Source organism: Pezoporus occidentalis, unplaced genomic scaffold, assembly GCF_034315485.1.
Source record: "Pezoporus occidentalis ecotype Australia unplaced genomic scaffold, CSIRO_AGI_Poc_V1 ctg4, whole genome shotgun sequence".
NCBI lineage: Eukaryota > Metazoa > Chordata > Aves > Psittaciformes > Psittacidae > Pezoporus > Pezoporus occidentalis.
This window is the reverse complement of record NW_026915724.1, coordinates 26078688-26094950: the sequence shown is the minus strand read 5'-3', so window position 1 is coordinate 26094950 and position 16263 is coordinate 26078688. Positions and strand designations below refer to the sequence as shown.

Genomic DNA, 16263 nt, shown 5'->3' with positions numbered 1-16263 from the left:
GAGAACAGAAGGCTGCATGGAGACCTCACAGCAGCCTTCCAGTATCTGAAGAGGGCCTATAGGGATGCTGGGGAGTGGCTCTTCATTAGGGACTGTAGTGATAGGACAAGGGGAACTTAACACTTAAACGGGGGAAGTTTAGATTGGATATAAGGAAGAAATTCTTTACTGTGTGGGTGGTAAGGCACTGGAATGGGTTGCTCAGGGAAGCTGTGAATGCTCCATTCCTGGTAGTGCTCAAGGCCTGGTTGTACAGAGCTTTGGGTGACATGGTTTAGTGTGAGGTGTCCCTGCCCATGGCAGGGGGTTGGAACTAGATGATCTTAAGGTCTTTTCCAACCCTAACTAGTCTATGATTCTAAGATTCTATGATTCTGAATAAGTTCACGATATTTTGATGAATCACTAGTGTAGTCAGGACCAACTCCAGACATTGGCAGAAGATGCAGTTAACTAGTTGGCAAACTGGAGTGGACTGTGAAACATCCATAGCTTAATTATCTGCTGCTAGCTATGCTATATGTCTGAAAAGTCACTCTTGTTGGTTAATATAATGCCAGAAAGGTTAGGGTGTGTGGGTTAGGAGCTACTGCTATGTGGAACCAGGGCAGGAGAAAAGTGACAGAAAGTGTGATGTGAAATTCTGCCATCCCATTTCAGCTCTATTTCTTCCCCTTATGTGTTCTTTGACTGCTTAAGGACCACACCTAGCTCTTCAAGCTTAAAATGGAAAAATTTATTTTTGTCTCTATTGCTGAGAGGTCTCAAGCTGGTTCCAAAATCAGTTATGTTAGCAGAACAGAAAGCAGTTCAATTGGCATTATAAGAAACCTATTTACATGACCTTTATAAATGTCCATTGTATTTTTCCACTTTTCTAGATGAATGAATGCCATAAAAGAAAGTCTGATGTGATAAAAAATTCATAGAGTTTAAGACCTTTGAATTTCTCCTGATAGTTCTTTTATTATCAAATTTTACAATATCTTTTGAGAGGTACCTCCGGTCTTAATTAAAGACTTCAATTTACAGGGAATCCATCATATTCTTTGAAAACCTCTTCCAGTCTTAATTACAACGAGTGTTAATAATTTACAACTGATACATCATTAAAATTTTAACTCTGGGTTTCAGCCATTTGATCATTTCATACCTCTTGCTGTTAATTTATGAACCCTCCAATGTGACCTCTCTGTGTAGTGATCTACAGACTGACCAACTTGCATCCGAACTTTATCCTGCAAAATTTAAATAGAGGATTCTCTTTAATATGGGTCCGCTGGAACCATCCACTGCCCTGTAGTAATATTCAGGCTAATTTTTAATGTATCAACTTACATCCCACAAGAAACAGATTCATCAATAGAGCATGTTATCTATTTCAGTTAGCAAAGCTTCTTACAACTAACTTGGGTATCCCTGTGCAGAGCTACACTGTGTTAGGTAGACATAACCGGTCTGTCTGGCAGCATTCAAAAGTCAAAAATAATGACAACAAAGGTACTCAGAATAACAAAGTCAAAAGGCAAAAGATGTTACCTCAAAATAAACCTGCAGGCCAAAATACATTAGCAGCAAATCTGTAACAAAAGTGGAAACTTCCCCAAAATTTAGCCTTTGGAAGATCTGGGTTAAGTCCAAAAGAATTTAATAGAAACCCTGTATTCTACATTGAGAGAGCACAGGTTGCTCTGCTGTCTATAATCCAGCCTAAATCAATCGCAATTTACTGGTATATTACTATGACCTTAATATTTCTGCACCACTTTCCTCACATAAATTAAAGGAGGCCAGTGGCAATTTACTTTAGCAAAGTAAATCTAATTTAGCAAAGTAAATGTTAAAATTGACTAGTAATTGCAAGTGCTTGGGAATCTATATTTTACAATAACATCGAAAACTATTTGCAACGAGCTGTTATTGAAACTTTCAACATTTTTACATGTCTAACTCCCAAATTGCAAAGGCTTACTTAGATTATTAAAATAGTTGGCATTCTAGATGCCTTCTGCAGAGCAAAGCATCAGAACTAGGTGTGGAAGGATTCAATCAACTTTACAAAGGCTGTTTGCCTTAAAGTAGTCTCCAAATATGTGCTTTTACAAATCTTCACTTCCATATACATATATTATTGTTGCCTAATTCCAGGTGAACTAAACTGAGGGAAAGAAAGTATCTAGCTGGAAACTACTCTTTATTTTGCCAGGTATTATTTTTGATTCTGCAAAATCTGTCCCCTTACCTGGTTCATCACAGCTACATTGTCCTTGAAAAAGGAGGAGATGGGAACGGGCAGATATGTCAAGAGTGGTAGATCACTCCTTTCCAAGGAGCCCTAATTATTGCTTAAGTACTTGCAGAGCCACACCTTTCCATTATATAGTACTTCATAGTCATTTCATGAAATCCAATAGGACTGTGCAAAGTAAGATATCCCACTGAATCGGATGAATGTGGCCTTTATTGACAGGAAAACACTTAGGATATTTAGGTAGAACAGTTTAAGTATTATGTAAATTCAGACTACTGTGCTGCAAACTGAGATTTTCCATTTTAACCTGAGAACTTGCCTGTTTCCTTGTGATAATGTGTGAATTAATACATGTTACTCTGGCCCACACTCCTTTTAATGCAGTATGCTGTATTCCAGTTAAGTATAGTGCTTGAATTATTTGTCATTAAATCATCTTAATATATGTCTTAAATATTGCTTGGTTTATAAAAAGCAAAACTAGGAGATATATTAACCACTACTGCCAACCTGAGCATACCCATATGGGTTGTAATCTGTAGGTTTCCTGTTTTCTAATGCTTCCAATACTGATAAATTTAAGCCTGTACATTAATATGGAATATAGAACTACAAAAAATACACTTAGTTAAGATTTTTAATTGTATTCTTTCACTATAATGACTAATTTAGTATTTCCTTAATCATATAACTTGGAGACAATGCTGTAGATCATAACAGTTTTTATTTTTAGTCTTATGATTTAATTGCTACCTCTGCAGGTTCTGCTTGTCCAGTAAAAATATTTTTCAGATACATTCTTCATGGGCTGGGCAATATATCTGAAAATCTTTTTAAGCTAGTTCTAATTTATGGTTGCTAGCAAATAAGAACACTGTATTGACAACTGCTGGTGGAAAATCACCAGCTATAGGGTACTAGGATTTAGACCCAGATCCGAAGCTTACAAAGTCAATAGAAAGGAATGAATTTCACTGAAATCACAACAGTGAGTTTACACTAGTGTTGCAAAGCTACAGGTGAAATACCTCTACTAAAATGAAGAACCATGGGATTTGTTATACCAAAATCAAAGGATAGGTATGCCTCCATGCATAAAACCCTGTTTACAGCAATGTTACATAAAGCTTATCTACCTCAGGAGATTCTGATGTTAAGTTCTTCTCTGGCTGAATCTGTAGCATATATTTGATCACTCATATATCTGGTGAATGTATCAGATACTGGTTCGAAACTGAATCATATCCTAGTTCAAAATTGAATGCCTGGTGAACTTGGTGTCAGTGGTGGTGGTTTTTTGTTTTTGTTTTGTTTGTTTGTTGTTTGGTTTTTATTTGTTTGGCTGTTTTTTTGTTGGTTTTGTTTTTTTTTTTGAGGGAAGGGCAACTTTAATGTCAATAATTTCTTAGACTTCCAAGACACTAGGGCAGGCAAAAGAATATTCCTTCCTTTTCCACTGCTTTGGTTTTATGTTACTATTAATTTGCTAATATTTTGTATCTAATATGGCAACATGTGGGGACAGGTTACAAAACAGCCAAAATACAACCAGCAAGCTTTGAATATTTAAATGCTTCCAAAAATACATTTGTAGGTTTAGTCTCCTTTCTCCAATTGGTGATGAGTTTCCATGGTGAAAATTGTGCACCGATGTAGAACTGCAGAGACATTACTCCAGTGATTTTGATAACCTAAGACTTTGGCACTGCGCTGTTCTAACCAACTGCTGAGAAATTTCCTGAGGTCCAACCACTGTATACAATGTCATCCCCTGTATTTTTAAACCACTTCCACTGAATTTTGCTTGATAAAAGTGCTACACAAGTAGAAATAGTCCCATTTGCTTCATATGCAGAGTCTGAGTCATGAACGGACTTAAAATTACCCCTGTATGCAGCTGGCATTTTTAAGGTACAGTTTCACAATCTACTTAAGATGGCCTAAAGCTGTGCTGCCCTGTTGTGTCTGCACGAGCAATTATTTAGCAATGAGGCTGCCCACTGCTCCAACATAAAAGGACTGGCAGGAACACACAGCTGGGACAGAAAAAGAGTGCAGCACTGTGGCTTTTGGCAGTTGTTCCATTCTACATCTCCGCTGACAGTGACACCAGGCACTTTTCAGCCCATGGCTACTCTAGTCTTGCAGTGTTGAACTTCACTAGAAAGAAAAGTCTTTGAAACAGGGAAAAAAATGTCACTTCCTTTTTTACTGTGCTTGCGTAGTGTGATAAAACTTAATCATGATAATTTTTAGTTTCAATAAAACCAGGATATTCTTGCTTGCTTGCTTGCTTCTTTGTGTTTTGTTGCTGCTGCTTTTATTTAGTTACCATTTCTAAATTTTAGAAAACCCTGAAATAAAAACATTAAATTGATAATAAAAATAGAAAATAAAAATTAAAAATCCTGGTAAGAGCAGTATCACCACATGCTGTTTTGCTCTTTTCGGTGTACTTTCTATTCTGTGTTCCCCCATATTCACTTAACCCTTAGAAGATAGGAACTTAGATATCAATTGTTTATACACTTTATTTATTACCTCCTTTATTTCTCAGATGCTCATCAGCAACACCAGATTTCTCCCTCCAAAACTAGTTAACTAGCTAATGGTGTGGGTTTTGTTTGTGTTCCTGTTGGGTTTACACAGAGAGGAAGCAGAGTTGGATGTTGCAAAAGTCGTTGTCACAGTCAGAGTGGGAGGAAGGATTTAAAGGAATGATCCCTTCTCTGAAAATGTCGTGTATACTTCATTCTGTGAGGTGTACACTTCATTTTATGACCTGTTTGTTGTAAAAATGGGTGAGCTATTCTTGGATGGCAGAGGTTCTAATTCCTACCCTCTAATACATTTAATTTATGTGTGTAAGTTTCTGAGTGTGATTATATAAATGAAAAGCAACATGATTTCCCTAGTCTGGCAGAAAATGTGTGCTGAAACAGACTAGAGATTAGGTTATATGAGAGTTAAGAGATTTCGGTTAGAACATTTTAAAGGAGAAAAGACCATTGCGCCCATGTCTTCTCTGTAAAAGGTGGGTAGTTTTGACTGACAGACAACTGTACTGTATTAAAGAGGATCCTCATGACTGCTGGATTGTTCCCTATGGTTGTTTTATTGAGTTTTTGTGTGTGTGTGTGTGTTGTAAAAGAAGGAGGTGTGCATGAAGTATATTTCAAGAATTCCCAAAAAATTAGATCTATGAGTGGATTTAGATTAAGAAAAGTGTATCTTTCAGGCCACAGTTTAGTCTCTAAATGCCCCTAAAATAAAACCTTTACTTTAGACTTAAGGGTTTATGTACTTTTGCTATTTGAGGAGTTACTCAGAAGTTTCAAGAGTCCACCATTACTGGATACCTAGTTACCTCAGTCCAGATCCTACTTAGATACCTGGCTTTTTCTGGGTCTGTGGATGAATGTCTCATTTTTCACAGCAACATCTCATTCATTTAGGAACTTTTGTATTATTATCCTCATTGGCACTGGCAAATAATTTGCTGCAGTCCAGCTGATTATCCTACTCTTCACTTCCATCTGTTAGCACTTGCCCTGTACTCAAGCAGGGTAACATCGCTAGCATTTTCAAGATCATTCAGATGGCTGATTTGGTATCAATGCAGAATGCTATCACTGAGGTGGTACACCAGAACGTATCACCAACAGCAATCCATGATTTCTTATACTAACAACTTGAAGTGACAGTTAGGTCACTTTCCCACAAGTCAAAACTCATTTTCTTGGTAGATATTTCACAGCACCTTTTTCCTGCTGATAGCCCATCAGCCTTGCTTTTCAGCTATTCATACTTACAAATAATATTTGAAAATGTAACAAGATAATGCAAGTTGTTGCCAGATGGTCAATGTTTCTCCCAATAAAAATGTATATGGTACCTTTTAACAGTTACTTTCACAATTAACAGTTGTTCTGAAAGTCACCTTGATTTTACTGACCACTTTTTAAACAGCTGTATGTGATCAAGTAAGTCAGAATGCCAATGCAATTCAGACTCATTTTATGCAAAATAGTTGGTTGCAACCCAGGGTCACTATTTCTAAATACCTTAACCCAACTCCTTTGAAGTCTGAATCACTTAATTGTTTCTCCTGGATACCAATTGAATCCATGAGGTTTTTTGTTTCTCAGTTGTGGTACAGCAACTATAGGTCTCTGCTGACTATTGAAAATTACTAATAGGAAAATAATTGAATACTAGTACTACTACTATTGTTATCTGTTGTTCTGGTGAGGTTTTTTGGAAGCAAAATGATTTGAAAATGGGAGAAAGTCAGTAGCCTATACTAGTTGAAATCATACATGGTTAAAGATGCTGTTGTTTTTCAATTGGCTTAGCAGAAAACCAGCTTTAAGTATTCTGCCAGGGCACCTTTGACAATGTGAAAGAACTTCCAGTGAAAAAGCAAAGTGACATATAAGTCTCTTCACTGCCATATAAGTAAGAATTTGTCAAAATGGTATGATTTGTAAATATGTGGGGCCAGTCAATAATTCATTTTCATGCTTCTCCACAAATATCACATTGCAATTGAAAACTGTATATGTAATGTTCTCAACAAAGGTCCCACAGAGTGAGAAGGGCTCTTGGGAGAGGTATACTCTTGCTTTTAACCTAACACAAGTCCTCCACTTGTTCTGCTTGTTCAGAATTCCCTGACAATTTATTGGAGAAGTCATTCTCTGAGACTTCAGTATGTTCCAGAATGGGACAGCCTTGGGGAAAAATGTAATGGGTACCATATAGGGTACAACGGGAATAGAGGGGAAAAGACGTGGGAGTTTTTAATTTGTAGTGTATGCTGTTCCATTTCTACTGACTTTAAGTAGGGATGTGGTCTCTATTGTTGCTTTACATTTCCCTTTGTTCTTTGCCTGGAAAACTTCTCCAGTAGCATGAAAGGCAGAATTTTAACAGATTCAAGGTCAGAGAATGATGTGCTGATCTTTGGTCATTATGCAAATTTCTTCTGACAGGAGGATACGATCCAGAAAATAATTGGTATTTTTCCCTCTTAAGACAAGTCTATAGTGCACACCTGAAAGATTAGGATGGCTCCAGACATAGTTCATCATTGATGGAAATGTGCATAATTTAATAATTTAATCCTTACAAGGTGCTCTCCACAGCACAAACAGAATCAGTATCCATAATGTATGACCTTTATGTATTCATATATTCATTTCAAGATAGTTATACATTGAGTAGCTTAAGAAATACTTGAATATGCAACTGTATTTTCCAACATATTGGGAGGGTGGAGGGGAGTTAAGAAGAATATAGGCTATGCCTGGGAAAAAGTGGTCATTTATGCTGTTCGGATGATTAATACCCACATCCTTTGAGGCAGTTTATAAATATAGTAAATGGAAACACATATCCAAAAGCTAACACCTTTTCTTTTCCTAGACTGCATTCAATACCAAAGAATAGCTTGGCATCACATCGGGCAGGTTACAAAATCAGGCTCTGAAAATAATTACCTGCAATCCAAACTACATTCCAAATCAAGAATGGAATAGTATCTCTTGAATTTTGTGGGTGCACCAGAGGGGCTAACCAGCACTTCTACTGACCCTTCACCACATCACTGACAGTGAACAAGTTATGGGGCAGAAGGGTTTACATCTCATTACGGTTTTATACTTTACTTCAGAAGCCTTCAGCTAAAGCTGAATGACAATCTTTTTAATGCATCATATAAAATAAACTGCCTACGCGTGGAAGTAGTTATAAAAAGTGAGATCGCTCCAACAAGATGATGCTGCGTATCTCCGTGGCTTATGCATTTATTTCGCACTCAACGAAGTTGCTGTCCACTGGAAGGACGGCTCCTGCCTCCCTGCCCAGACCCATCCCACCCGTCGTACCGTAAGCTGCCATTGCCCCGTCTGGGAGCCGCGGAAGCCGCTTGGTGGCGGGGCGGCAGCTGCCGATCGGCGGGACGGCCACGGAGGCGACCCCCATAACCCTCATCCGCAGCTTTTCTTCACAGAGCCCTCTCATACGTGCCTGCTGCTCCCCGCCGCCAGCTCCGGGACCTTCCCTCGCAGTCCCTCACCGCGGCCTCAGGGCAGCCGCCGCCTAAGCCGCCTGGGAGACGCGGCCCCTCCTCCCCCGGGCGCGGCCCCCGACTTTGGACCTGGCCCTGCCCCTGGGCGCTCTTGCAGCGCTCCGCGCCGCTCCGTTGGTAGCCCGCTGCCGAGGCGCAGGGACGGCGGTGGCTTCCGCCGCCAGGCTCGCGGCTGGGCTCGGCAGCCAGCTCACGCAGTCGCAACCCAGAAGACCAGCCGGGAGCGACAGCGGGGCCGGCAGTCCACCCGCCGCCGCAGCACGGCGCGTAGGACCGGCACATCCCTGTTCTGCCGGGGGCGGCTCTGCCAACCACCCCCACCCCCTCCGTCACCCCCCCCTCCTTCCCTCTTTTCCTCCTCCCTCCCGCCCTGCCTTCTGCTTTCTCTCCCCGCCCCTCCAGAACGATATCCGTGGGAGTTTGCTTCACTGCCCGTGCCCGCTGCCGCATCTCCCCCGCCACCAACTCTGCGGAGCCTCCGGCGGAGGGCAGGGACCCGAAGTTGAGGACAGACAGGGGGAAGTACCGGCGACGCGGAAAGGGCCAGAGCCGAGCACAGGCCGGCCCAGACGAGGCAGCGCGCCGCAGCCCCCAGGTCGGGAGCCAACCCCGGGCCGCACTGGCTGGGCAGAGCGACTCGGCTCCGCGGCAGCTGTCGGCCGCCCCGAGCCCCCTTCCCGCCTCTCGCCAGAGCTGCTGCGGTAAGAGACGGGTTTGCGCTGGGGGAGGCAGGTGAGAGGACACACGTAGGGTCCCGGCCACGGCGGGGGGCTCTTCCTCTAAACTTGTTCAAGTTGTGCGGCCCCGATGCTGAGGGGAGGGGCGCGCGGCGGCGCCGGAGGGGCGCCCTCTGCTGGCCGCGCCGAGCCCCGGCCGGCTTCGTGTTGGGGCTGGGGGGGGCGAAACAGCGGCGGGCGGCGTGGGTCCGTCCTGAGAGGGACGGCGTCGCTCCGTCACTCCGCGGGCGCAGCCAGGGCGCGGGGGCCGTGTAAGTGTCGTTTTACTTTGGTTTTCTTTTTAATTTGAGCTCCATTTAGTCTCGGTTGCGTGTTTCAGGTTTGCTCTCTGTAGCTCCTCGCACTGTAACGGGAAGGTAGTCCCTGATGCAGGACAAGGTGAACTAAAGAGAGCTCAAGTCGCCCATCTGGATTTCTGTTTTGCCAGTGGCAAATTTTGTGGAACTTTGAAAAATGCTAATTAAAAAATAAACCCAGATCTGTTAAATAAAAGGTGTAATAATTCATCTTTCCTAGAAAGTGAGCAGTACTTTAAGTACTTCAGATATGTTCTCACACCTGCACAGCTTCAGAGAACTTTTGTTTCTCTTTTCACAGAAAGAAGCAGCACGCAAAGTGGAAGAAAACCTGAAACGGCTCTTTTAACAGAAAAATCTTGGCTGTCTGCCTCTTACACATTTTCCTTTTGCTTCGTAATGGAAGGAGCAGGATTGTCTGAATCATTAAGGCAAAATTTGGGCATCATTGGCTGAAGATATGAACGAAGACTTGACTATGTCGATACTCTCTGACTACTAATTCAGACACACTTTCTGCAGACAGAGGCGTATAGTTGATAGAAGCACAGCAGTTTCCTACAGAGAGCACATGGAACATCTATGTTGATGTTTTTAAAGGTTTTTTTTAATTATTATTTTTTTTCCTTCCCACTCTCTCATGAGTCCCAAAAAGGAAGATGGAAAGAGAGTGTGTGGAAATTGAGCTAAGGTGAAGGCTGAAGAAAGTAACTTCAGTTTTGGAGTCTGTTTTCCAAGTGCTGTAAATCCCCTATTTCGTCCAATATAACACATTGTTCTGAATAAATTATATCATTGTGATCATTGGAGTTTTTGTCAGCTGTAGAAGTGGAATTCAACCTGATTGAAAGCTCTTTAAAAAAAAGTAAATGTGCGACTCCAGTTCCTTTTTTCAAGTGAAGTTTTTCAAGTTACCAAGAGAGGGTGTTTTGATCTCTTACTGTGCATTGTCACAACCTCTGTTTTATATGCATATCTTAAGAGATTTTACTTCTTCCCTAATTTTAGTATTTATGCTGTAGTGTTGTGTTTGAGGCAAGTGTGAACAGACAAAACACCTGAGATTTAATTTTTTGAGAGCATTGTTATTTCAGTGTTGTAGCTCACATGACAAATAATCTGAGTATCTGTTGGCATGCACAGTACACACTCTTTTCTGCTAAAAATACGCCTTAAGATGTTTGGTTTTGTACTTCACTGGATCAGAGTGTAATATCTGTACATTGTGTTTTGTTAGGAAATGCATGCCTGGGGAAGAGGTACTGCCTAATGGATCATGGCTCTGATGTTCACGGGGCATACTTTACTTCTGGCATTAACGATGTTTGCTGTCTTCACTTTTGAAGAATCTGTAAGCAATTACTCTGATTGGGTGACTTTTGTAGAAAATATAGATCAATATGAAAAACAGCAACATGAAGGTCTCAGAGCTGAGCAGAAGCCGAAAAAAGCAGTTCTTCATCCAAGCTTGTATTTTGATGCTGAAGATGTTCAGGCACTGAGGCAGAAGGCTCATACAAGCCATTCACATCTGTTTAGAGCCATCAGAAGTGCAGTGATAGCTATGCTGTCTAACCCATTATACTACCTACCTCCACCCAAGCACGCCGATTTTGCTGCAAAGTGGAATGAGATTTATGGTAACAATCTGCCACCTCTAGCATTTTATTGTTTGCTGTGCCCTGAAGATAAAGCTGCATTTGATTTTGCCCTAGAATATATGGATAGAATGGCTGGCTACAAAAACTGGTTAGTTGAGAATGCACCTGGAGATGAAGTGCCGCTTGGTCACTCCCTAACAGGATTTGCCACTGCTTTTGACTTCTTGTATAATTCACTGGAAAATGAGAGAAGGGAAAAATACCTGGAGAAGATATGGTCCATAAGCAAGGAAATGTATGAGTACTCAAAGGTTCGTTCCTGGGGAAAGCAGCTTCTCCATAACCACCAAGCAACTAATATGCTTGCTTTGCTTATTGGGGCTTTAGTTGCAGGGGTGGACAAAGGATCTCAGGCAAATATTTGGAAACATGCTGTTGTTGATGTGATGGAGAAAACAATGTTTCTGCTCAATCATGTTGTAGATGGGTCTCTGGATGAGGGCGTAGCTTATGGGAGTTACACAGCCAAGTCGGTAACCCAGTATGTTTTCCTGGCTCAGCGACACTTTGGTATTAACAACTTGGAGAATAACTGGCTCAAGATGCACTTTTGGTTTTACTATGCTACCTTATTACCAGGCTTTCAGAGGACTGTGGGTATAGCAGATTCTAATTACAACTGGTTTTATGGTCCTGAGAGCCAGCTGGTTTTCCTGGATAAGTTTGTCTTGAAGAATGGAGCTGGCAACTGGCTGGCACAGCAGATTAGAAAACACAGACCCAAGGATGGGCCGATGGTTCCATCCACTGCACAGAGGTGGAGCACGCTACACACTGAATTTATATGGTATGCTGCTGAAATCACTCCTCAGCCACCTCCTGGCTATGGTAGTGCTAAAATGCATTTGTTTCCTAACTGGGGAGTTGTTACTTATGGGGCTGGGTTGCCAAACAGTCAGGCAAACACCTTTGTGTCCTTTAAGTCTGGAAAGCTTGGTGGACGTGCTGTCTATGACATTGTTCACTTTCAACCGTATACGTGGATTGATGGGTGGAGAAGTTTCAATCCAGGACATGAACATCCTGATCAGAACTCTTTCACTTTTGCTCCCAATGGACAGGTGTTTGTATCTGAGGCTCTTTACGGACCTAAACTCAGCCACTTGAACAATGTCTTGGTCTTTGCACCATCTCCTACAAGCCAGTGCAACCAGCCTTGGGAAGGACAGCTTGGTGAGTGTGCCCAGTGGCTGAAGTGGATTGGTGATGAGGTTGGAGACTCAACTGGAGAAATCGTAACAGCCTCTCAGGCTGGAGACATGATGTTTGTGAGTGGTGAGGCGGTATCTGCTTACACATCAGCAATGAAATTGAAAAGTGTGTATCGTGTTTTGCTGCTCTTGAATTCTCAGACATTGTTAGTAGTAGACAATATTGAGAAGGAGGAAGACTCTCCTGTCAATTCTGTCAGTGCCTTTTTTCATAATCTGGACATAGATTTTAAATACATACCCTATAAATTTAAGAACAAATACAATGGAGCTATGATGGATGTGTGGGATGCCCACTACAAGATGTTTTGGTTTGATCATCATGGGAGTAGTCCTGTTGCTAGGATACAGGAGGCAGAACAAGCTGCTGAATTCAAAAAGCGATGGACTCAGTTTGTAAATGTTACCTTTCCAATGAAAAACACACTTACAAGGATTGTTTACCTTTTCTATGGCCCTTATGTCAATGTTTCTAACTGTAGACTCATAGATAATGCAAAACCTGGATTTCAGATTTCACTCAGTGTCAACAATACTGAAAATACTATCTCTGTTGTGACTGAATATCAGAATTTAAGGACAAGGTTCGATTACTTGGGATTTGGTGGTTTTGCCAAAGTAGTTCGTGAAAACAAAGTGACCAAGTTTGGTCTAGGTACTGAATCTTTGAAAAAACAGGTAAAAAATAATAGGGCAGTTTTCCCATTTGGATTCAAAGTGAACATAATTGCAGGGTTAATTCTGGGTGTTAGTTTGGTCATACTGGCTTTTCAGTGGCGGTTTTACATATCCTTTGGTAAAATGTTGCGTTGGATCCTGATACTGGTTGTCACACTATGGCTTATTGAATTGGTGGATGTGTGGAGCATGTGCACTCAGCCCATCTGTGCAAAATGGACCAGTGGCATAACAAAGCTAGAACATGATGAAGGCAATAAAGCCAAACAGTTAGAAGGAAACCCTATTGCTTTGCCAGATGTTATCATTACTTCACTTCCTGCTTCTGGTGCAGAAATTTTAAAACAGCTGTTTTTCAATAGCAGTGACTTCTTATACATCAGGGTACCTACACCCTATCTTGAAATTCCTGAGACTGAATTTGAAATTGATTCCTTTGTAGATCCATGTGAATGGAAGGTTTCTGATGTCCAAAACGGTCATTTTCATCTGATCCAAGGGTGGCTCCAGTCTTTAGTTCGAGGCACAAAGTTACATTTACAAAACATTCATTTATACGAAGCCAGCAGAAGTAAAATTGCTCAGCATTTTGCCATAAACAAAGACAAAAAGAAAAGATCAAAAAAGAGAGAATCTCTGTCAGAGCAAAGAAGCAGGGCAAGAGGGAGTCAAGATAAAGATGCTGAATATATTAGGGAACTGAGAAGGCATCTCTCCTATTATCCTGATGCACGACCTGTGCTTAGTTTAAGTAGTGGAAGCTGGACATTAAAGCTTCCCTTCTTTCAGGAAATCCTAGGGCCATCAATGAGAGCATTATATGTTGTGAGGGACCCGCGGGCGTGGATCTATTCAATGTTGTACAAAAATAAGCCAAACCTTTACTCTTTGAAAAATGTTCCACAGCACTTGGCTGCAATGTTTAAAGGGGAGCATGGTAAAGGAAAGTGTAGTTTAAATGAAGGCTATGCCTTTGAGTATGAATCGTTAAGAAAAGAACTTTCAAATTCTAATTCAAATGCAGTGTCTGTGTTGTCTTATTTATGGTTAGCAAACACAGCAGCAGCACTGAGAATAAATGGGGTCTTGCTGCCAACAAATTATCAGCTAGTCAAGTTTGAAGATATTGTGAGCTTTCCTCAGAAGACGGCTGAAACAATTTTTGCCTTTCTTGGTATTCCTCTTCCTCCTGCTAGGTTAAACCAAATATTATTTGCCACCTCCACCAATCTTTTCTATCTTCCTTATGAAGGGGAAATTTCATCAAGTAGCATTCATTCCTGGAAACAAAACATGCCCAATGAAGAGATTAGACGGATTGAAGATATCTGTTATTCTCTAATGGATCACTTAGGATACCCAAAGTTTATAGAATAAATGCTGCCGGTCAGCAGAAATTTGCACTAATGATCTCTGACTCCTAATTTGTGGATAAATATTATAAAAGTTTGTTTATTCTTGTAAAATGTGTACAGTCTGCTACTTTCAGAGAGATTATTTTAAGAAAATGATAGTTGTTCTTGCAATTGTGGGTTTTTTTGGTTTATTTTGGTTGGGGTGGGGGGGAATACAACAAAAACTTGTAAGTACTTCTGCTGCCTTTCAAAAAAAGCTGTGTGAACATTTGTAGAACTACCAGCTGGGAACTCTATAGCTCAGGGGATTAGTGATAGAATATGGAACTTTTCACCTCCAGCTCACCAGTTAGACCAAGTGGTTAGTTCCTGAAAGTACTTACCATCTAATTATTGTATGACGGCTTATATGAAATTAAACTGGCTAACCTGGCCCAGTTCCCAAAGGTGGTAATTAGCCCCCTGGACAGGTTTGCTAGTGCATTCTGTCTGTGTCTCACTATAGTGGTGCAAAATAAACAAGCTGAGATTTAAGGCTGTTCAGCATCCCTTCAGCAGGAAGAAACAATCAGAACATTTGAGTGAATCTAGTTTCTTATTTACAGTCTCAGCAGATAGGCCCAGAACTGGAATGGACATGGATATTAAATATCATTATAGGATACGGTTCTTTCAGCTCAGAGATGTGGCACTTCGATTGGGGTTTGTGCTTTGAGGAAAGAGAAGACTTCATTCTCCATGCCTGACAATAGAGTATGCTTTGTGAGCTTGAAGTAAATTATCTGCAGAAAAAGAAATGGGACAAAAGCTAAGAAACCAACAGGATGTCCCAAATGAGCAATTCAGTTTGGAGAAGATTTTGTGTAGTTTTGACCCACCTCAATCTAACTTGATTTTGAAGATTGCTAACATCTTGGCTCCTTGCACTGCTTTATCCTCTACCACTTGTCTTAAGAGTTTCTGCAAGGATTTTCTCTTTTTCAGTGAGACTCTTCCATCCTGCTTAGTTGTAACACATTTCTGCTGATTCTTGTGCGTAATTTCTCTGAGACCAGTGCAAATATTTGATGTCATTGTCAGTGGCTTATTGTTGATGTCTGCATAAAATGGCAATCTGAGATTTAGAAGATCTTAAATAAATTCCAGGTCTGTATTGCTGAGGGATGTTTTGCTTTTCTGTAAAATGAATTTCTGAAGGACAACCATTGCTAACCTCAGGTCTTCGAGAAGGCAGAAATCTGAAAATCATCTATTCCTCAACCACCTCACATTTGAGTTTCCTTACAGTAAACTATTTCCAAAGTTGTCTGATTTTTATTGTTGTTTCTTTAACATGGAACTGTGATACAATGGTTTGGAATCAGATAGGCTTGAAATGATGGTTGTGTCTTTGTCACAGCTTATTTTCTTCTTGAGTCACAATATTTGTTTGCACATACCCATTAAGAAAAGTTTTCCCATTTCCCAATATAACTTGCTCAGAATTCTTTGAAAATGCCTGCATATTGTATATGTCTGCAGATGTGTAAATCAGGTCAAAAAGAGACATCTGTTTCCTTTACTATCTATTTACAAATAGAATTGTCTTGAAATATGCTTCATTTGGTTTGTGGGAGCTGAGATCAGAGATCATTGAAATATTGAAATATATGTGTAATTACTCTTTATTTGGGTGGTAAGCATCAGACAATGTCAAAAGTGCAGTGAGTTTCTTCATACAGATTACAGGTACCCTCACTGATTTTTAATATAAAGGAGTTCTTGCCTTTTCTTCCAATTTTGCTATTATGTTCCTGTCTTATCCTGCTATCTTTTCCTTCCGTACATACATTTCACATCCTTTGGAGCATGTTGTAATATCTAATTATGACCTAGAAGTAGCTCTATCGTGGTGAGTCACTAGAGTGTCAAAAAAAGCCTCTGGCATGATAAAGCTATTTATTGGTCTTACTAAAGATATTTTTAGGTTTTACTAACCATAAC

The 16263-nt window shown here is 40.7% G+C and overlaps 1 protein-coding gene across 1 annotated transcript; it reads left to right on the top strand.

Annotated features, from left to right (window-relative positions):
• The first annotated feature begins 8078 nt into the window (after positions 1-8078).
• DSEL (dermatan sulfate epimerase like) lies at positions 8079-15585 on the top strand. The gene is made up of 2 exons (XM_062633071.1): positions 8079-9043; positions 9681-15585. Exon 2 carries the CDS (start codon positions 10652-10654, stop codon positions 14300-14302), a length of 3651 nt encoding a protein of 1216 aa, XP_062489055.1. The 5' UTR covers positions 8079-9043; positions 9681-10651; the 3' UTR covers positions 14303-15585.
• Positions 15586-16263: the final 678 nt, after the last annotated feature.